Source organism: Gymnoscopelus braueri (genome assembly GCF_963280865.1).
Source record: "Gymnoscopelus braueri genome assembly, chromosome: 18".
NCBI lineage: Eukaryota > Metazoa > Chordata > Actinopteri > Myctophiformes > Myctophidae > Gymnoscopelus > Gymnoscopelus braueri.
Genome location: NC_137618.1, coordinates 4,293,558 through 4,316,646, shown reverse-complemented (window position 1 = coordinate 4,316,646; position 23,089 = coordinate 4,293,558). Strand labels below are relative to the sequence as shown.

General features: G+C 43.3%; 1 protein-coding gene across 1 annotated transcript in view; it reads left to right on the top strand.

Annotated features, from left to right (window-relative positions):
* Nucleotides 1-22,796, top strand: part of LOC308105822 (alsin-like) — a gene marked incomplete at its 3' end in the record, with an annotated part of 26,848 nt that extends 4,052 nt beyond the window's left edge. The window contains exons 4-18 of the mRNA XM_080456746.1: nt 697-933; nt 2,286-2,494; nt 3,582-3,614; nt 4,362-4,577; nt 7,430-7,545; nt 8,776-9,029; nt 10,090-10,162; nt 10,698-10,915; nt 11,717-11,852; nt 12,337-12,433; nt 14,889-14,966; nt 16,983-17,198; nt 19,347-19,518; nt 20,755-20,954; nt 22,767-22,796. Coding sequence (XP_080312872.1) covers nt 697-933; nt 2,286-2,494; nt 3,582-3,614; nt 4,362-4,577; nt 7,430-7,545; nt 8,776-9,029; nt 10,090-10,162; nt 10,698-10,915; nt 11,717-11,852; nt 12,337-12,433; nt 14,889-14,966; nt 16,983-17,198; nt 19,347-19,518; nt 20,755-20,954; nt 22,767-22,796 — 2,285 coding nt within the window. The remainder of the gene's footprint in view (nt 1-696; nt 934-2,285; nt 2,495-3,581; nt 3,615-4,361; nt 4,578-7,429; nt 7,546-8,775; nt 9,030-10,089; nt 10,163-10,697; nt 10,916-11,716; nt 11,853-12,336; nt 12,434-14,888; nt 14,967-16,982; nt 17,199-19,346; nt 19,519-20,754; nt 20,955-22,766) is intronic.
* Between the last annotated feature and the right edge of the window lie 293 nt (nt 22,797-23,089).

Here is a 23,089-nt window from a genome sequence, read left to right as displayed (position 1 = left end):
GGGGTGTGTAATTGATATGAAGTAATTTTTTGGGGTGAACTACTCCTTTAACCCATTCAAACCGGGAAAGCATCTGTGTCATTTTAAATTTTTGCGTTGGCTATAAAAGAAATAGCAGATATACAAACTCACAGCTTGTCACTTTGTGCTGCGCTGCGAGGTTGTACATCTGCTATTCTTGAACAATCTTGACAGTGTGAGAACTAGTGATTTACAAGGCCTTTGTAGAATCGGCCTCAGGTCTTAATGGGTTAAAGCTGCACTATGTAACTCTTCCTGTTCTACCCCGGATTTGAACCTTTAGGTCTCCTGCGCTGCGCAAGTGCTGACATTTTTACCACTGAGGTAATAGAGCCAGTGTGCTTGCTCAGGAGATAAATAGAATTTTGACAACTTTTTTTTTTACAACCAAGGTTTAATCATAAGGTTCAATTATTTTAACCACTTTATCCATTTATATGTTGGCTATTCAAAAATAGCAGATCTACAAGCTCACAGCGCGTCACTTCGTGCTGCACTGCGAACCTGTACATCTGCTATTATTGAATTTGAACATTTGAATAATTCTCTTCTGGGAGTCCCTGGCAGAAAACATTTTTTCAGATGGGTGGTCCACGGCCTTCTACATATCAATTTGGGGGGGGGGGGGGGGTCCTTGACATGAAAAAGTTTGATAACCTCTGTTCTCCTCCACAGGTGGTGTGGTGTATACGTTTGGAGAGCTGACATGGCGGAGGGGTCTGGTGGTGTCGTCCTCCTCTCCCCTGATGGAGAGCTCTCTGTGCGGGCAGACGGTGGTGCGCGTGGCGGCGGGGGGCTTCCACTGTGCAGCGCTGACCGAGCAGGGAGCGGTGTACATGTGGGGGGAGAACGCGGCCGGACAGTGTGGTCTGACGGGGAGAGGAGACGGCGTCCCACCGCAGGAACACACCGGTTAGTTTCACTTCCACTCTTCACACGTTGTTCCCTTTCTTTCGTGGCTGAAATAACTAAGCAATGAGACACTTCTGTAGATTTTACAATGACTGAGAGGCGTAGTGGGGCACGACCCTCAGCGGAGCGCCTCAGACCCTAGCAGCCATTTGTAAAATCGTGGTAAACCGCAACCTCACCTGGCTTATTGCAGCTACAAATTTGGCAACATGAAAATCGTAGACACGTCCCAAATAAAACGTTTTATAACAATTCACTAAGAACAATTTCTACAAGAAAGTAGTTCCCGGCTTCCCGCGACTGACGGCACAAACTAGGAAGGGCAACTTCCTGGTTTACGTGAGAAGGGGAGCGCTTGTTTTCGTTACAAATCTCGCCCCTCAGTCACTTGCCGTCATTACGGATACAATTATCGCACGCGGGCGGTGCTTAGAAGCCCCGCACGACCGGGGCTTGTAAGGAAAACAAGCGCTCCCCTTCCCTCGTTCTCCTACAGATACGCCGGATCACGGCCTAGAAACAAATAACGCGCCTGTGACTGATACAAGCTGATCTAAGCCAGGCTTCCTGAAGAAGGTCCAAGAAATGATTAGGGCTGTCAGTTTACTTGACGATTAATTGTGACACATATGAATGTGATTAACGATTTAATTGTGTTCTTCACATGAATACAAATCACTTTTCTGTTTAGCCTTTTAGGGTTCATTTCAAAAGTTGCACAGGGAACATATAACAAATAACAATATGAAAAGAAATGACTGACATTTAATAATTTCTAGGTCCGCTATTTTCGGCAACTGTTCCCCCCAGAATATCGATGCTAGGATTCAAGTGGTTATTGTAAAAAACTCTGAGTTAATGTTGTAACTCTTGACGACCCCCTAGAGTTCACAGACCCCCTGTTGAAGACCTGTGCTTTACAAACACTACGGTTAACATCCTCTCCTCTCCTCTCCTCTCCTCTCCTCTCCTCTCCTCTCCTCTCCTCTCCTCTCCTCTCCTCTCCCCTCCCCTCCCCTCCCCTCCTCTCCTCTCCTCTCCTCTCCTCTCCTCTCCTCTCCTCTCCTCTCTCCTCTCCTCTCCCCTCCCCTCCCCTCCCCTCCCCTCCCCTCCCCTCCCCTCCCCTCCCCTCCTCTCCTCTCCTCTCCTCTCCTCTCCTCTCCTCTCCTCTCCTCTCCCCTCCCCTCCCCTCCCCTCCCCTCCTCTCCTCTCCTCTCCTCTCCTCTCCTCTCCTCTCCTCTCCTCTCCCCTCCTCTCCTCTCCTCTCCCCTCCCCTCCCCTCCCCTCCCCTCCCCTCCCCTCCCCTCTCCTCTCCTCTCCTCTCCTCTCCTCTCCTCTCCTCTCCTCTCCAGTCAGAGGTCCTCTCTTCGTGGCTGAGGCCTCTCTGGTCAGCATGGTGGACAGTGACATGGTCCCACCACTAGGGGTGAGGGTGGTGGACGTGTCGTGTGGAAGGGAACACACCCTGGCCCTGTCTGCCCAGCAGGAGGTCTGGTCCTGGGGCTCCGGGTGCCAGCTGGGCCTGGTCACCAAAACCTTCCCCGTCTGGAAGCCACGCAAGGTCTGTGTGGAACCACCTCCCCCGTAGCAGTCCATTGTAGGGCATTAACAGAATAGTCGAATATTCGAATATTCGAATATCAAACCGACTATTCGACTATCAAACCACTATTCGACTATTCGAAAAAAAAAAAAAAAAAAAGCATTATTTTTTTTATTTTTTTTAAGATTTTTTTTTTTAGTGGCTTTTCTAGAGCAGACATGCAGCTGTGAGCTCTGGTGTGACGTCAACTCGCATTCCTTGAGTCGAGTCATCAATGCAATTAAAAAAAAAAAAAAAAAAAAAAAACTTTTTTAATTTTTTTTAATTTTTTAATTTCTTATAATCAAATCGAATAATCGAATATTCGAATACTTTTGGGTCGAATAATTCGAATACCATAAATCACTATTCGTTAATGCCCTAGTCCATTGTGTTCATTCTGTCCACTAAAACTGTGACGGAAAATGTTCAGTCGACCTTTTTTCACTGACAAAAACGAAATAAAAACGAAATAAAAACGAAATAAAAACGAAATAAAAACTAAGCTATGATGACTAAAACTATAACTAAATATATTGACTACAATGTTAGGGAGGGACTAGGCTGCACTAGCCTTCCTGCTTTCGTGCATAGAGGGGCGGGTTTAAAATCAGCGCGGAGAGAATGCGCCTGATCCCATTGGTTCACCGATCTGTCCGTCAGCCCCCGCCCCGTCAACACGACATTACGAGCGACGCCCACTGCACTCTGGTTGGTTGGGGAAATGAAACACTTCCTATACCGGGTAGACCGACGCGCTGGTCCAGGCTTTTATTTTTTAGCAAAACTAAACAATAAAAGCCTGGAGATTGAGGCTAGTGGAGAAGAGATCTAGTAGAAGACAATAACTCTGAGAGTGTACACATGGAACCAAATGGACCCTTACGGGTCCATTTGGTTCCATTTGTACACTCTCAGAGTTACGGTGGTCCTTGAAATTAAACAGATTGAGAACCAGCGGTATTGTAATTGTACAGCAGACGTGAAGTCTCCACACACCTGCTCTGACAGTGTGATAAAAAGCGGTTCAGTTGTCAACCAGTATACTTTTGTGTTCATGTTTCAGGTGGAACACTTGGCAGGCAGACACGTCATTCAGGTATTTATTTGATTATTTATTTAATTGTGTGTTTCATTATTTATTTTTTGTTTCATCTTTCAATACAGCTCGATCAATTATAAAAATAAAAAAATTAACTCATTACATTTCCTATAATGAAGACAATGGTCAATGGTGTTATCTCGCTATAATAGACTAATATCAGAACACACATCCAAAAATAAATTACTTGTTTTAGTCTTTTTACTTAATATTATTAACAATAGTGACATTTGCAGTGTTACGGGTCGAAATTGAGCCATATATATACATGTCAGGAAAGAACGCAAAAAGTCAATTATTTTTCATAAACCCAAACTTTATTTTACTCCGCAAATTGAAGTTTCTCTCTCTCTCAAACATGTAAACATTGACTATTGACAATTTGGGGGGAATTGAGCCACCCGTAACACCACAGATGTCACTTTTTTCAGAATCAGAATGAACTGAAATGGTGATAATTAATTTTGTTGCGTTAAAATTTCTGAGGATATCACGAGGCCTTGTTCCAATAAAGAACCTATTTAAACTTGAAAACGGGTCAAAAATGACCCTAATTATTTATTTATTTATCAGTTGTTGCCGGCCGTTTATAACCTCAAAGCGAAGATATTGCCAAACCCACTTGTGAGCGTTGTGAGCTTGTAGATCTGCTATTTTCAAACAAATCTTGTGTGTTTGTGGTTAATATGAAATGTAATGTTTATTACGTCTTTGTAAATATCCAATGTGTTTGTTTGCACACAGGTGGCTTGTGGGGATTTCCACAGCCTTGCCCTGGTTCGCAGCCTACCTCCCCAGAACCACAACCCCCACAATGCCTCTGAGCAGCGGAGCGCCCCATTGGCCACCTCTGAGCAGCGGAGCACCCCATTGGCCGCCCGGAGGAAAGAGCTCGTTGCGGTTGACGACGGCCACTACTGTCCGTTGGGGGTGGAGCTAGTGGAAACCACGCCCCTGAAGGTGTGTAGCTGGACAACAACTAGTTAACAAAGTACACATGTTCAGAAATAGACAGACCACAAATAAAAGGGATGTCACGGCATCCCAAAAAAGACCATAAATTTCACGATACAGGCCCTTTGAACCCTTTTCAGGAGGGTTGCCAATTTCATCCAATCAGGAGAGAGAACCGTTTATAGGGTTATACTGGAGATAAATATTCTGTGACTACTTGAAAAGGTAAGAAAATTGAAAAATAGCTGGCAGTGGATGTTTTTTTTTTAACACATTCGGTGAATTTTATAATAACAGATTACGTTCGGTGCCAGAAATCTCACCGTTGAGCTGCGCGGAGCTGTTTAAGCTGTAGACTCCACGACGTGCATTCCATGTGAAACAAACCATGCGTGCATTTTTTCCATAACTTTTAAAACATTTTTACATATATTTTTGAATGTTTATTTAATTTGAAAGTGAAATATCCCTTCACTTAAATGTTATAATGGAGGTCAATGGCCGAGCTGGGCTGAAACCATGCCCAAATATGGAGTCATTATGTCATAGATACGTCATAGATGAGTGATGTCACAGGCTTGAAATGGAGCTTACAGATCTGACAGCAAAACTCAGTGATCTTAACCGAGAATTGCAAGGGAAAGGCCGAGGCATATAGTCCCATGATTACTGCTGTCTAGGCATTCAAAGTGAAGGTCAGTTGGTGGAGCTCTCAGTTGCGACATGCAAGGCTGACACACTTCCCAAATTTAAAAATAAATAAAAGAAAGAAAAAGGTGTCACAAAACATCACAGACAAAACATCAGAATTTGACTGTAGATTTGTGGAGGTACGTGACATGAGTCAAGCAGTTGGTTTTGTATCAAACCCTTTCCTCAGTGCTATTGACATAGAACAGCTGTTCAAATACAGTGGGTTGACACATTACTGTAGAGATTGTTGAAATTCGGTGTGACATTGAATTGAAGGTGTTGTGCATTTAAGCTACACGCGTGGATGTAGCTTATGTGTGAATTGGCCTTTTCAAAAATTAAAATAATAAAATCCAAGTATAAAACTTGTCCTACTGATTCACATCTTAATGACTGCCTCAGTCACTAACTATCAACCAGATTTCAAAAGGCTTGTAGATCATGTGCAGTGACAGCAGTCTCATGAAAGGTGGCCTGACACTGTTTTATCTGTCATCGTAGCTGTCACAAGTATCGTTTTGACAGATATGCACAAATATGTGATTATGCGTTTGCTTTTTGTCAATAAAAACAGAAGATCGATACATTCATTGGACAGAATATCGGTAATTGTGAATATCGGCTTTGAACTGTGAAACTCAATATTCTGCACTGAAGAGAAGATAGGTTATTAGCATTTTATTACACACACACACACACACACACACACACACACACACACACACACACACACACACACACACACAGACACAGACACAGACACACACACACCACATTTTCTTTAAACCTTTTTTTCCATTTTGCCTAATATTTTGGAATATTTATACATTATGTTCTAATATTTTGGCTTTGATTACACAGCTAGCCATGTTTATTCTTATTTGTGTGGATGTATGCATATTGAGCAAGTCAGCAATGTAAATATGATATCTTACTCCTGGTGTTGTTATTTTAACATAATGTAGTGGTAGATCTCTGCTTACACATTGGGATAAAAGCCCATATGGACTTGAAAAGGTTGGTAACCGCTGACTTACTCTATAGTGACTCAGATGATGTACAGTATAGTAGAAGGGAAATTCAGCAGCACTGCAATGTATTGACTTGATTATATTAAATCACTTGGTTCATTTTCATTTAAATAGGATTAGTGTTTACATTATGGGTGCAACAGTCAATCAAACTAATTAATGTAATCAACAGAAATTAGATTTTAATAAAATCATAGATTTTCAAAAATAACAGATCCACAAGCTCACCACCAAACAAAGTGTGTTGATCTGCTGTTTTCTCAAAAATGTTCACGCATTCTTTGCAGAATGTTGGCCTATTATGACATGCTATGGTAACCCATTCGATCCGGGAACGTATCTGTGTCATTTTACATTTCTTTGGGCTATTCAAAAATAGCAGATGTACAAGCTCATAGCGCGGCACCGATTGTCGCGCTATGAGCTTCGAGATCTGCTGTTTTTTAGAAATCCAGATTTTTTTTACAAATCTTTGAATATATATATTTTAAAGCATTTATTTTTAATTCAAATCTTAGCTACTGGGGGTTCTACAAATGTCTTCTAAATCCTTACAGTTTATTTTTTAAACTTATGTTGCTATAATCCAATCCAATCCACTTTATTTATACAGCACATTTTACAACTTTTTCAGGGTTACCAAAGTGCTAAAAAAAAGCTAAAGAAGAAAACCTTCAAAAGAAGGGACCGCACACTCCTCAGGACTGATTTTGCTTTTTTATTTGTTGCACAACGCGTTTCGCTTCCGCTTCCTCAGGTGCTATATAGTTTCGAGTGTGCGGTCCCTTCTTTTGAAGGTTTTCTTCTGCTTTATACATATCTCTTGCGCTGACCTGCACCTCCAGTCGGGGTCCAACAAGATGTGCACGAGTCCTATTTAGTTCATATATATATATATATATATATATATATATATATATATATATATTCAAAGATTTGCACAAATGTTCACGATTTTGTGAAAATAGCAGATCTACAAGCTCGTAGCGCGGCACTCGGTGCCGCGCTATAAGCTTGTAGATCTGCTATTTTTGAATAGCCCAAGAAATGTATAAAATGACACAGATGTGTTCCCGGTCTTATTGTGTTCATGTGTTTTCTCCCTGACTCCTCCATGGTCGGTGCTCCCCCCAGGGCTCCTCTCAGAAGAGTAGCCCCAGAACCAAGCTCTGGACCCGGGGAAGATCTGCCACCTCCAGCCCTGATTCCTCCAGAACCCAAACCCCAAACCATGGAGCCAACACCACAATGTATTGTATTTATGTTATTGTTACAGTACAATATTCCGTTGCTATAGAAACCTCTTATCTCCATATTTTAACTTTTTAGTTTTTTTTTGTTTTGTTTTTCGCAAATGAATGCCCTACTTTTTCATATACTACATCATACATGGGCAACAGGCGGCCCGGGGGCCACATGCGGCCCCCGCCGTCACTTAATGCGGCCCTCAGGTTAACTCTATAAACGCCATTGACTCGAAAACGCGTCAATTACTACTTAATCCACCCACGCCATTGACGCGTTTGACGCGTTGGATTTGCGTTCATTGTTTAATCTCTGATCGCGCTATGCTGCTTAAAATTCAATGTTATTCTCGAGTTCCACTTACTTCACCCATATCTGCATCCGGTTTCAGGACCTGGGTTCCGTTTCCGGTTTTTGATTATTTTCCCCCGGTCATTTTCGTCCAAAATAGGTAAACAAACGGTTTTTCACACGGTATAACGGACAAACGGACAGCTTCTCTTCTATAATCTATGGTCTGGGTGACGATCAGTCATCGCCGTCGTGTATCACATCGTAATTTTGACGATCAAAACAATCTGGGAGGACGTCACATCCGTTTTCATGTTTTTCCCTGTCTAATCGCTCAAGAAGGGTAACAGTGACACAAGGAGCTGATCAAGCTATCATGTGCTGCTCTCTAGTGGCGGATTTGTGCGGCGTCTTTAAAAAACAGTCTGATCAATTATTTTCATGAACATTTTCAAAATATAAAAATAAAAAAAACACGAAAATTGCTGGCAATGGGGGAGTACTTTATGAAAATACTCTGGCAGTCAAAGAGTTAATATGGGAATACTGATACATTAATGATTTCAGCTGTTACAATTGCAAACATGACCCGCTTTAATGACTTCAGTCTATATTAGTAGTTTAATGACTAGTATTAAAATTCTATTGTCTTTTTTATGTCCAATGTATTTGTATTTAAGTTCATAAAGTTAACATAAGTATAACTAAATGCATTTGAAATTAATAAAAAATGTTACTTTTCAGGATTCCAATTCAAAAATTGCAAAAATAGCTACAAGCTCAAAACGTGTCGCACTGTGACGCGTATTGAGTTCTCATGTATCATCAAATGTTCTCATATTCACTCTCTCTCTCTTCGTCCGTCTGTCTGTCTGTCTCTCTCTCTCTCTCTCTCTCTCTCTCTCTCTCTCTCTCTCTCTCTCTCTCTCTCTCTCTCTCCATAGCAACACAACACCATCTTCCTCTACAGAACCAAATCCACCAATGGCGGCCCAGCTTGGGCCTGACGCACAAGCGGACAGCAGTCCTATGGCCCGCCCCCCGGCCGGCTGGAGAGCCAATAAGAGCTCATCGTTCCCGGATGAGGTGGAGCTTAAGGACTTCTTTCACAGACTCTCCATCCGCTCACAGGACGCTGAGGATGTCAATCACACCGGAGGGGCGGGGGATAGCACCTCACTGACCAGTCACACGTCAGGTCAGTCATAATCACTTTATGATCATAATCATTATTATTGATAATCATTCATCATTATGTTTATGATAATCATTTATGATAAACATGTATGTTCACAACTATAATCCAGGGATTCACAAACTTCTTAGCTCGAGACCCCCCTGGGACCCAAACGTACAAAAATGCGTTATAAATTAATCATTTCGCCAACGGTTTTCAACCTTTTTCATGCCGAGGACCCCTAAATTGATATAAATTTGGCCACGGACCCCCATCTGAAAATGTTTTGTGCCAGGGACCCCCAGAAGCAAAGATTTGAGTTAAAAATGTTCGCTTTAGAAAAAATATATATATATTCAAATATATGCACACATTTTCAAGTTTTTTCAAAAATAGCAGATCTACAAGCTCATAGCGCGGCACTCGGTGCCGCGCTATGAGCTTGTATATCTGCTATTTTTTTAATAGCCAAAGCTCAGTGGTTAAAATGTTTGTGACGCTATGTTAACTAATTTCGCTGGGGACCCCCTGGTACCCCCCATGGACCACTGGTGGTCCCCGGACCACTGCTTGAGAACCACTGACCTAAGCCCTATTTCAGGGTTTCTCTAAGTGGGTGCTGTGGCACCCTAGGGTGCCATGATGCCAGCCATGGAATACTTTTGAATTGACCAATATCACTTGTAAACTGTAATTAATTTTCTCTCAAGTCTCTTAGCCACCCAGACCCAGGATACAAGTCCAAAGATATGGAATAATTTTGAAAGATTGAAATCACAAAATGATAGAGTTTGAACGCATAATAATAATAGTAATAATCATTATGATAATGATACCAATAGTTATAGAAGTGCCTATCGTACTGTTATGTTAAATATAACAGTTACAAAACAATATATAAATATTAGTTGCTAAAGTGAAAAGCAACAATGCGCCCTGAGCCCAAAAAGTTTGAGAACCACTAGTTAAAATAGCAGATCTACAAGCTCATAACACGTAAACTCTCCTCTCCTCTCCTCTCCTCTCCTCTCCTCTCCTCTCCTCTCCTCTCCTCTCCTCTCCTCTCCTCTCCACCTATCAGAAGACAGTCAGTCTTCTCTAGCAGAAGGCTCCAGTTATGAAGACGAGTGTCCAGTCATCAGACACGCCCACCTGTAAGTTCTGCCATCCAATCACAGCAAAGCCTGTCAGTCTGTCTGTCTGTCATCTTTCTTAGAGTGTGTGTGTGTGTGTGTGTGTGTGTGTGTGTGTGTGTGTGTGTGTGTGTGTGTGTGTGTGTGTGTGTGTGTGTGTGTGTCATTTGAGACATTTGGTTCTGATCGGTCCAGTGGTTTGTGAGATTAACCCCAAAAAAATTAACTGACAGACAGATTAGATATTATCGTTGGCTATTCAAAAATAGCAGATGTACAAGCTCACAGCACGTCACTTTGTGCCATGCTGTGTGCTTGTACATTTGCCATTTTTTGATATTTTAGAACCAGCGGACCGATAGGCAGCGGTTCCGGTAGGAGACACAAAGGAGACTCTTTGTGTCTGCTACCGGAACCGCTGCCAGTCAAACCAAAATAAATCATGAATTCAAGTCTCCATGGGGTGACTAATCCATAAAGAAAAAGTCATTTTGGGGGTGAACTATCCCTTTAGTGAATTTGTCCCACCTCTGTTGTGTGTGTCCCTGTACTGTAGCTGTGGCCTGGCCTCCTCTGCTCCTGCGTGTGTGGAGGAGGTGCGGGTGTCTCTGGAGGAGCAGGGGGAGGAGGTGCGGGTGTCTCTGGAGGAGCAGGGGGAGGAGGAGGTGGTGGTGATGAGAAAGAAGGCGACCACCTCCTGCCTGATGGACCTCAGCTATGAGGAGAGAACAGGAGGCCACAGAACTCACTCACTGCCTGGACTATGGAGGCACGGTAAGCATGGTATTAATAGGGCCATATGGGAAAAACATCATATCTCTGTATTTATGACAAATATTTCTATATACGATATTACCGTTAACTTTTCATATTCTATTTTAAGTGTTGCAACATCAAATTATTCAAAAATATGCATAATAACAAGTCAATAACACTCTTAATTTTAAGTGCTATTGGGTTCCCACACTTGTTATTTGATATTCTAAGTGTAGCAACAATAAAAACTAAGCGCTCTTCTAAAATATAGCAAGTCAGTTTCACTCTTACTTTGAATTTCTCTGACCGAAAGTAAAACGCTTAGTTTCCTAGGACACATGCTCTTATTTTGAAGGCCAACCGACAGTCTCATAACGATACGATAGCGATACATCGAGGTAGTTCCCATCGATCCTATAGAGCGTGCCAAAAATCCTGAAGGGGGCGTCAACAAGTGTCTTTTGGTAGCTGCGGACATCTTTGAGGGGTAAAAACCAGGTTGACTTAACATTGCCCAATGCCACGCCCAATGCCTCGCCCCCGCAGGCTGATTTGCCCCTTCTGCTGGTGACGAGACGTTGGCACGCTTAATAGCCCGAGGGAACGGGGCGGTCGGCTGAGACTGTGATTGGTTGAGGCACAACATGCCTCTGTTTCAGATGGAACACTTAGCTAAGCCAGTAAAAAAATAATGTGGTGACTTTTTATTGTTTGCAAATTGTAAAATGTCTGAATAACTTTGGAATGATTGAACATACAGTATGTGTTTTATTTTATTGACAGCAGGTCGAGAGTGTTAAATGGTTTTGTGTCCAGCAGGGGGCTCCCCGCTGCGTCGACGCCCACCTGCTGCCAGGGCGGGGCCGGGGGCGGAGCTACCCTCCCTGGACACAGAGGTATGGAGCTGGGGGCGTGGCCTGGAGGGTCAGCTGGGACACGCAGACCACCTACCCAGGTACACACACACACGCTCACACACACGCACACACACGCACACACACGCGCACGCTAGGCCTGACCTCGATTAGTCGACTAATTAGTGGAGGGGTGTCTGAGTGGACTGCCAATCTCTTAGTCAAATTATTTATTTATGTATTTATTTTTCATTATTTAACTGAGAGATTGGCCTAGTTTGTTATATTAATTAACTAATAGTTTGTCAAAAATAGGATATACATCATGATTTATTGGGAGAAACCAATAGTATGTTAAATCAGACACTAAGCACTACACTACACTACAGCCCAAATGGAATGTTCCTCTATTGCATAACATATTTTTTGTGTGTGTGCGTGTGTGTGTGTGTGTGTGTGTGTGTGTGTGTGTGTGTGTGTGTGTGTGTGTGTGTGTGTGTGTGTGTGTGTGTGTGTGTGTGTGTGTGTGTGTGTGTGTGTGTGTGTGTGTGTGTGTGTGTGTGTGTGTGTGTGTGTGTGTGTCAGACTCCAGCCTCTGTGTATTGACAGTCTGACAGGAGAGGAAGTGGTTAAAATCACTGCCGGCTCCCATCACTCCATGGCCCTCACTGCCCGCTGCCAGGTACACACATTACATTACATTACATTACATTACAGTCATTTAGCAGACGCTTTTATCCAAAGCGACTTACAATAAGTGTATTCAACATAGGTAGGGAACGAAAACTACTAATCACCAGAAGTCTTTAGTACATTTTCAGCTAAAACAAGCAACTAAGAGTATACCTAGCGCTAAGGTAAAAGTGCAATATATCAGCTACCTACTTTCTTAAACAGATGAGACAAAAATAGCTAAATCAAATGAGCACGAGCTAAAACAAATAAGTGTATCGACTAAACAAGATCCAATAAAACAATACAATAATAAAACAAGAGTTCGTACAACTAGTTAACAACAAGTAGGCCAGGCAAAGAGGAAGGGTAGTGTTTCCTGAAGAGGTGGGTTTTCAGCCTGCGGCGAAAGATGCCTGTGGCGAAAGAAGTGACTCTGCTGTCCTGACATCAGTGGGATGATCATTCCACCACTGTGGGGCCAGAACAGAAAAAAGTTGTGACCGTGTAGATCGGCCAGAAGGACCACTGAGCGACGAGGCAATCAGTCGCCCCGAGGTGGCCGACCGAAGTGGTCGGGGCAGGGGTGTAAGCATCGACCATAGCCCGGAGGTAAGAAGGAGCTGTTCCTTTCACTGCCCTATAGGCTAGCACCAGGGTTTTAAACTGGATGCGAGCCGCTACGGGGAGCCAGTGTAGAGAACGGAGAAGGATAGTTGTGTGGGAGAACTTGGGGCGGTTGAACACCAGACGAACCGCAGCTTTTTGAACAAGGTCTGATGGCAGATGCCGGAGCACCAGCAAGGAGGGAGTTACAGTAGTCACACACACACACACACACACACACACACACACACACACACACACACACACACACACACACACACACACACACACACACACACACACATTCTATTCAATTCAATTCAATTCCCCAAAAAATGATACTTGAACTTCATGAAAGTTAAAGACATCATGAATGAAATGGCTTATTGTGAAAATCCATGTCTTTCGTCCCCTCGGGCTATGGGATGTAAAACGACTGAGAGAGAGAGAAGCATGCACTGAAGCATGCTGTGTCATTGCCTTGCATTGCCCTTTTCTCACCTCAAATGTTTTCAGATACATAGTGTACTGTTTAAGGTATGGTAGTGATATTGTTTTACAACAATATGTGTTAAATAGCTTTATGTTGTGAAAGTAATGGTTGCTCTATGTGTTTGTTCAGTAACAGGCGTCTCCCTGTCTCTATAGCTCTTTATGAAACAGAAAACACATGTTCAGGTTGGGGATTGAAACCACAGATCACCTGATCATATTCCATGATGCTCTTCTGTATTTTACAGTGGAACCATTAAAAAGAATAAATGCTTATTTTTTTGGTACCTTCACCAAAGTAGCACCTTTTGATTGCTGTTTATGATCAATAAGGAGACCCACTTAGAGTTTAATATTCCAATACATAACTGTAAGTGTTTCATGCGAATACCGGTAATAATTTTTTTTTTTTAAAGCTTTAAAAATAAAATAAAGTCAATGCAAGCTTCCACGGAGCAAAAAAGCGAAGCGAAAAAGCGTCTTTTATTTATTCGGAACGAGTCCGAATTTTGCTTAAATTTGCATAATCGCCGGTGTGTAATGACCTTGTGTGAAATTTAGATCACTTCCAGAAATATTGCTTCTATACTTTCATGTCACGCTCATGAAATCCAAAAAGAGCACCCCATTCGGATGCTATCAATGCATTGAATGGGACATTAGCACCTTTTATTAGACCATTGAATGGGCGAAGTAGGCGACATACTGACCTACCCGCGATTTATCAGACCATTCATTGGGTGTTATCAAGACATACTGACCTACCGACGGAGATGACTTAAATAGTTCAGTTTCGGTTTTGGTTTTGGTTTTGGTTTCGGACCATGACGGAGGCGCGCAGTCTCAGGCGAACTGGAACCCCGTGAAGGACCACCGAGGGAGCTAAAGCGACCGAGTTGCCGTCCTGAACAGTGTGACGTTCGCCTGAGCCTACTCAGCGCCGTTGGAGTTATATACCGATAGGCACAGAATGGTAAATCATGTTGTGGGGACTGCTCCGCCTCCAAGTAGGTCAGTAGCTCCTGATTACGCCCAATGAAGGGTCTGACAAATCGCGGGTAGGTCAGTATATCGCCTACTCGTCGCCTACTCGCCCATTCAATGGTCTGATAAAACGTGATAATCTCCCATTCAATGCATTGATAGCATTTGAAGCCGGTGAAAAGAGACGGGAGGCAGAAAGAATGTGAGGAAGACTGAGGAAGATATTCCTGTGTGTGTGTGTGTGTGTGTGTGTGTGTGTGTGTGTGTGTGTGTGTGTGTGTGTGTGTGTGTGTGTGTGTGTGTGTGTGTGTGTGTGTGTGTGTGTGTGTGTGTGTGTGTGTGTGTGTGTGTGTGTGTGTGTGTGTGTGTGTATTGTATTGCAGGTGTTCTCTTGGGGTAGTAATATTAGTGGCCAGCTGGGTCACCTCAACTCTCCTGTGACCGTCCCACACCAGATCAAGGTACATGAACACACACACACACACACACACACACACACACACACACACACACACACACACACACACACAGGAATATCTTCCTCAGTCTTCCTCACATTCTTTCTGCCTCCCGTCTCTTTTCACCGGCTTCAAATGCTATCAATGCATTGAATGGGAGATTATCACGTTTTATCAGACCATTGAATGGGCGAGTAGGCGACGAGTAGGCGATATACTGACCTACCCGCGATTTGTCAGACCCTTCATTGGGCGTAATCAGGAGCTACTGACCTACTTGGAGGCGGAGCAGTCCCCACAACATGATTTACCATTCTGTGCCTATCGGTATATAACTCCAACGGCGCTGAGTAGGCTCAGGCGAACGTCACACTGTTCAGGACGGCAACTCGGTCGCTTTAGCTCCCTCGGTGGTCCTTCACGGGGTTCCAGTTCGCCTGAGACTGCGCGCCTCCGTCATGGTCCGAAACCAAAACCAAAACCAAAACCGAAACTGAACTATTTAAGTCATCTCCGTCGGTAGGTCAGTATGTCTTGATAACACCCAATGAATGGTCTGATAAATCGCGGGTAGGTCAGTATGTCGCCTACTTCGCCCATTCAATGGTCTAATAAAAGGTGCTAATGTCCCATTCAATGCATTGATAGCATCCGAATGGGGTGCTCTTTTTGGATTTCATGAGCGTGACATGAAAGTATAGAAGCAATATTTCAAAATGTTTCACTATCGCTATTGTTCACTAACGTCTCATTATAGGCTCTTGGCTAATAATCATTAAACCCAACTAACGCCAACACAGTAATGAACGTAAACATTCACATACATGCTTAAGACATTATTATCAGGCTACATTAACAACCAGCAGCAACATAAACAAGTAATAGGCTACGTTAGCAGCTAACAATGTCGACAACGTACCAACTGGCTGTGTGATCCTGACGTAGGTATGATTTGGAATGAGCGTCTCCACCATGTAAAGACGTCTTGTAGCATCTGCGCATGCGCACAAGTATACCAGTCTCACTTAACCATAGCATTACTGTTACAGTTATTTTAAAGACATAGAAAATGAATGAATGTATGAACATATCAATAAAATTTGATTTTTTTACAAGTCAAAATTTCAGACCCATTAATACTTTCCCAATTCCAAGTCTTGACAGCTATATTTCAAATACAAATATACTTTGGACTCCAGTACATTTCTAGGAAAGGAGTCTTTCCTACAAATTTCTGAAAGTTTTGGATTTCTTTTTTAACTCTTTGACTGCGGACGACGCGATAACGCGTCAAGTGCTACTTTGTCCAGTTGGCCGTCGACGCGCTCGACGCGCTGGACGCGCGTTCATTGTTTAATCTCTGATTGCGCTATGCTGCTTAATATTCAATGTTATTCTCGAGTTCCACTTACTTCACGGACATCTGCATCCGGTTTCATGACCTGGATTCCGTTTCCGGTTTTTGATTCTTTTCCCCAGTCATTTTCGTCCAAAATAGGTAAATAAACGGTCTTTCACACGGTATGACGGACAAACGGACAGTTTCTCTTCTATAATCTATGGTCTGGGTGACGATCAGTCATCGCCGTCGTGTATCACATCGTAATTTTGGCGATCAAAACAATCTGGGAGGACGTCACATCCGTTTTCATGTTTTTCCCTGTCTAATCTACCAAGAAGGGTGAGAGAGACCCAACGACCTGATCAAGCAGTCATGTGCTGCTCTCTAGTGGCGGATTTGTGCTGGGTCTTTATATTATGTCCCCTTAAATTATTTTCATGAGAAAAATTCAAAATATAAAAATAAAAAAACACGAAAATTGCTGGCACTGGGGGAGTACTTTATGAAAATACTCTGGCAGTCAAAGAGTTAAAAGAATTTGGAAGTGATCTAAATTTCAATACAGCAATGCACTGATACTAAAAAAGAGCACTTTGCACTTTGTAATTGAACTTTTGAATACTCGAGTACATTTACTTGATTCTATACCTTGTCCACCGTACCTTCCCATCATGCAGCTCTCGGAGGGTCTCCACGCGTGGGACGTTTCGGCGGGCCACGCCCACTCGCTGCTATTGGTGGACGCCGACTGCGTCCAGCCAATCATCTACTACTGCGGTCAGACACAAGGGTCAGGGCAGGCCGAATGTCAAAGGTCGCCCCAAGGTCAGACGTCACCCTACAAGGCGGCGACGTACACGGTGGGACCACGCCCACTTCCTGTCTGCATGGAGGTCAGTGGTGTAAAGAGGAGATTGGTGTGAACATCTGATACCTGTACTTATGTGCTGCTTAACCCATTAAGACCTGGAACACATCTGTGTCACTTTGGATTTCTTTGGCTATTCAAAAATAGCAGATATACAAGCTCATAGCGCGGCACTGAGTGCAGATCTACAAGCTATGAGATTGTAGATCTGCTATTTTTGAAAAATCTTGAAAAAAAAAATTATTCGATTTTTTTTCAAAAAACTGTTAGGATTTAGGGCGCACGGTGGCGCAGTCGGTAGCGCTGTCGCCTCACAGCTAGAAGGTCCTGGGATCGATTCCAGCCGGGGGCGCTGGGGGTGTGTCTTCTCCTCCGCGTCATCAGCGCCCATACCCTAGGTGGGGTTGGCGAAAGGGCCTACTCTGTGTGGAGTTTGCATGTTCTCCCCGTGTCTCCTAGGGTAGTTAATACCCTCACAAAAACATGTAGTAATCCTGGTCACTATACCGCCTCCCCCATGTCAGCCGGGGCGCCTGATGGAGGGGAAGGGAACTGGTTGGAATAACGTGTTCCTTCCACGCGCTACGTCCAACCAGGGAAACTCCCCCCTGTCAGGTGACAAGAAGGTCAGTTGGCTCTCATGATTGAGGGAAGCATGAGCTCCCTAGGCTGTGGGGGACTGGTGTAGGGCTGGTGTAGCGCCCAGGATCACTTAGAAAATTGGCACCGGGTGAAAAAAATGGGTTACAAAAATCGTGGGATAAAAATGTAGTAAAAAAAAAAAAAACTGATTTAGATAACATTTTAAAGAATCGCCTCAGGTCTTAACACATTCCATGCCAGAGTTTAATCTCATAATGTACTCACCAGTGCCAGCGTTTTATTGTTGTTTTTTAGTTTTTTTCATGTCGCCACAGACCTCGCTAAATAAGTTAAAAGTGCACGTTCATTTGGTTCTAAACACACAGCGGATCCGTGAGAAACGGCCAGCGAAAACAGTTTCCAAATCCGTGCCGCCATCTTGAAGCTACAGCCGATCAACGGTAAACAGTGATCAGCGAGGAGAAAAACAACAACCAGAGAAAATCGAGTTTTAAACAGGATCCCAGACAGGAAGCGGATACGATCGAAAAAACCGGAACCCGAATAATTCCGTTTCCGACCGGAAACCGGAAACGGAAATGGATCAAAAAAATTCGGAAAGTGCACCTGGGGCACTTAACATGGGAATCGGCGGTTCGCGTAGATCTACGCGACTGGCACGCTGCGGCTTTAAATAGGTTCGCGTAGATCTACGCGACTGGCATGCAATGTGTTAATGGGTTAAGGTTTGGGTCTGTTATTTTGGACGGCATGAGGAGCTGTACTCCACACCCTCCAGGCCCATATCAGGGCCGCGAACGTCCTTTTCCTGTGTTGTTGAAGCGCAAGGGGGCGGGTGGGGGGGGGGGGGAGAGTCAGCACACTGAAGTCAAAGCACAGACTACTGTGTTGTTGATGGACAACGGATGCACGCTTATGAGAAACAATAAAACCTGGCAAAACAGTTGTGTGCATTAGAGCAATATGAGGATAAAGGAAACATTCAGTCTAAATGTCCAGTTTGCTAATTCGCAAGGCATTTATAGAATCGACCTCAGGTCTTAATGGGTTAAGGGAGTCGGGACCCGCGAAATGTGTTCAAGATCTGATCGTTTACGACCCCGACCTCTAATTGGAGCCGTTGAATTTGTTCCCAGAGTCTGACATATTGCAGAACGAACTCAGACTGTTGGGTATTACAATTGCTATTAGAATGCCATTCAGTAGATGACATTTATTTATAGGCTACGTAATGGAATCTACATTTACAATCATGTTGCTGTCGGGTGGAAAGCTTTATGTCTAAAAAACCTTACTTTTCAGGAAATTAAAACAAGCGCTCAAGGGTGCTTGTAGATCTGCTACTTTGCACTTTAGTGTTAGCGTGAGAAATGGCACACACACACACACACACACACACACACACACACAAAAAGGAAACATTGCGGTTCTAAACTGTTGATGTGTGTGTGCGTGCGTATGTGCGTGCATGTGTGTGTGTGTGTGTGTGTGTGTGTGTGTGTGTGTGTGTGTGTGTGTGTGTGTGTGTGTGTGTGTGCGTGTGTGTGTGTGTGTGCGTGTGCGTGTGTAGATGGGGTACATCAGCAGCGTGTCCAGCGGGGGGCAGTGCTGTGCGTCGCTGGCGGACCAGAACAGGAACGGTTTGATCGGCACCCTCCATGAGCTGGTGTCTAGAGAGAGACGACACTACTGTCTGCTGATCACTGTACACACTACCATCCTAAAAGCCCTGCTAGAGAGAGGTACACACACACACACACACACACACACACACACACACACACACACACACACACACACACACACACACACTACTGTCTGCTGATCACTGTAAACACTACCATCCTAAAAGCCCTGCTAGAGAGAGGTACACACACACACACACACACACACACACACACACACACACACACACACACTACTGTCTGCTGATCACTGTACACACTACCATCCTGAAAGCCCTGCTAGAGAGAGGTACACACACACACACACACACACACACACACACACACACACACACACACACACACACACACACACACACACACACACACACACACACACACACACACACACACTACTGTCTGCTGATCACTGTTAACACTACCATCCTGAAAGCCCTGCTAGAGAGAGGTACACACACACACACACACACACACACACACACACACACACACACACACACACACACACACACACACACACACACACACACACACACACACACACACACACACACACACACACTACTGTCTGTCAATCACTGTAAACACTACCATCCTAAAACCCCTGCTAGAGAGAGGTAGGTACACAAACACACGTGTGCATATACGACAGTTTCCACCAGCAGAGTCTGATCCACCATATTTTTTTTGTAAGTGAATCTTTCTGTTAGATACACACAAACTGCTTTGTTCTTCATGCAAAATCAATTGCAATAGACCTTTTTTCCCATTTTTTTTACAAACATTGAGACTGCACGTGCAGGTGCCGGTTTCATGTTATCAATTCTGAGGAAAACAAACGCGAAGATATTTAATGTAGAGCGAAAACAGAAAAGTCTCTAGTATAGAGCCCTGTGGGACTCCACCCAACAACGTATGTTAATGTTGCGGGATATCACAGATGCACCTCTAACGTCACAATAGTTCATCTCTAATAGAAGGAAAACTAAAAACAAACCTGGTTGCTGTCACATAATAGACAATACAAATATTACCACCTGATGAAGCAGTATGAATGAAATCTGTGTCCATTATCCCATGTAGGAGAGCGGTTAGGATAGGTTAATACAAAGCATTTTTATGTTTTTATTGTTTTTATCTTATTTATTATTATTGTTTTTATTTTATTTTATTTATTTAGTTCTTACCGCAGCACATGTGAGCAATTGTACAGTAGGCTTATGTGTGTGTGTGTGTGTGTGTGTGTGTGTGTGTGTGTGTGTGTATGTGTATGTGTGTGTGTTCTCTCATCAGACAGTGTGTGTCGTGGTCTGGCAGAGCCGTGCGGTCGTCTCTTCTCGTGTCTGTCGGACAGTTTCGTCCGCCTGTCTGTCCTCACGGGCCGAAACTCCGCCTTCCTCACCAGCTTCCTGCGGGACTCTCAACGCCGTGATGTCACTTCCTTTCCCCTCCTGGAACATGCCAGCCTCTTCCTGGACGCGTACAAAGAGCAAGTACACTGTTATTATCTGTTAACTGTTTGTTATCTGGTTCACTATAGCACCTCAATGTCACTGAGAACTCAATCTGGGAACCCAGCGCCAAAAAAGGAAAAAGAGCGCCCTCTGCTGTTTTTGACTATCTCAGTTGGCTCTGGGAAGAAGAAAGCGTAGCACCCGTGCGCAAGGAAACCAGGGTTTTGGTCTGCCTTCAGCGCATCACTTCCGGTGGTGCGACTATGTTTTAATTCCCACTAACAATATTTCTACACGGAACACTAACACCACTTCTCCCAGAGAACATGGATCGTTTTGGTTATAAGCCCACTTAAAATGTGAATATCTTTCCGTGGTTTTGTCTGCTCCGCGGACGCTATTGTTAAATTAGTTTCGGTTTGTTTCGAGTGGGGAAGGATCAACGGACACGTGAATCCCGCCCACTACATTTGATTGGGCAAAGCGCGGCCTGCTTTCTGATCTGAAGGCACGCCCACTTGAAACCAATGCGCACGGGTTGTCAACACGGCTACCGACAGATTCAAACGCAGAGCAGAATCTGTTCTTGAGAGATTACTAAGAACTAAATGACAGACCTCTGAAAACAAAGTGATTAGACTGCTACTAAACCTGTACCCCAGGACTCACCTTGCTAGTCTGGGATGGCTCAAGGAAACAGAGTACAGCACATTGCAATGGGTCTTGTCTTTAACAAATTAAGAGTGGGAACGCATACTGTGTTATTTTAGATTTTTAGCTATGACCATTATTGTATACTTTGGGCTATTAGAAAATAGCAGATATACAAGCTCACTAGGAGCTTGTAGATCTGCTATTTTTGAAAAATCTTGAACATTTTGTGCAAATCTTTGGACACATATATTTTTTTTTACCTAAATCTTTGCTTGTGGAGGTCCCTGGAACAACACATTTTACAAATGTGGGCTTTAAAAAATATATATTCAAAGATTTGCGCACATTTTCACGATAAAAAAATAAATAGCAGATCTACAAGCTCATAGCGTGGCACTCGGTGCTGCGCTATGAGCTTTTAGCTTGCCCCCAGAGAGTCAAACAATTGCACTCTGTCAGCTAGCTGAGAGAGTTAGTCAATTGTCTGAAGTTCTAGTTAAAAATACATTTAAATAATTCACATTAATACATCGCCTAAAGTAAAACATAAATCTAGTTAAAATAAAGTTAAAATAAATCTAGTTAAAAATAATTGTTCATACATGAAACGTAATTATTTTTTTTTGAAAAAAATTAAAAAAAAAATTTTTATTTTTTTTTTCAAATTTGACCCAAAGACCAAGGAGATATGATTGTTTAAAGATCTACACTCCCATCCACTTCCTTGTTAACTTAAAACTTAAAAATTCTGTATCTCGGCTCCTGAGTACTTTTTTTTTTCAATGAAAAATCTCTGGCAGTGGGCAAACGCGGCCAGCAATAATTGTGGCAGTGAATGAGTTAATTCATGTTAATTATTCTTATGTTCAGAACTGGATCTTTAATAACAGATCAGAGAAAGAGGTCCCACACACTGTCTGGAACAAAAATGTTTTATTCAATGGACATTTTGGTCATTAGACCTTCATCAGGACAAACATGTTAATTATTCCTACACATGTGGTTGATCAGGCTGTGCAATCAGCTGATTAGCTAATAATTGTGACAGTTATTACAAAATGGTCTGGCTGCAATGATTTGAGCTGATGACAATTATGGAGAGTATCCACAGAAAGCATTTTCAAGCGGGTGGAACACTTAGGAGATCATGTCAAGAACACTTCCTCCTAAGTGCACGTCACACGTATTGATGCTTAGGTTTACTCTAACACAGCAGTTCTCAAGTGAGGGCCAGGGTCCCTCAGGGTTCCTTTATGGGGTTCCACATGGACTCATACAGGTCTGTAATTCTGAGTTATGGGGGTCCTTGAAATAAAGAAAAGTTTGACAACAACCGCTATAACACAAGGGTTCCTAAACTTATCAGACCGCGACCCCCACAAAATAATCATATTTGAACTGGGGACGCCCCACCCTGACAAGGACTTGGAATTGTAGGAGTTGAGGCATTATATTTAGTTTGACTCGGTTCCACAGACACATATTGTGAAAATAGCCGAATCGATCTACAAGCTCACAAC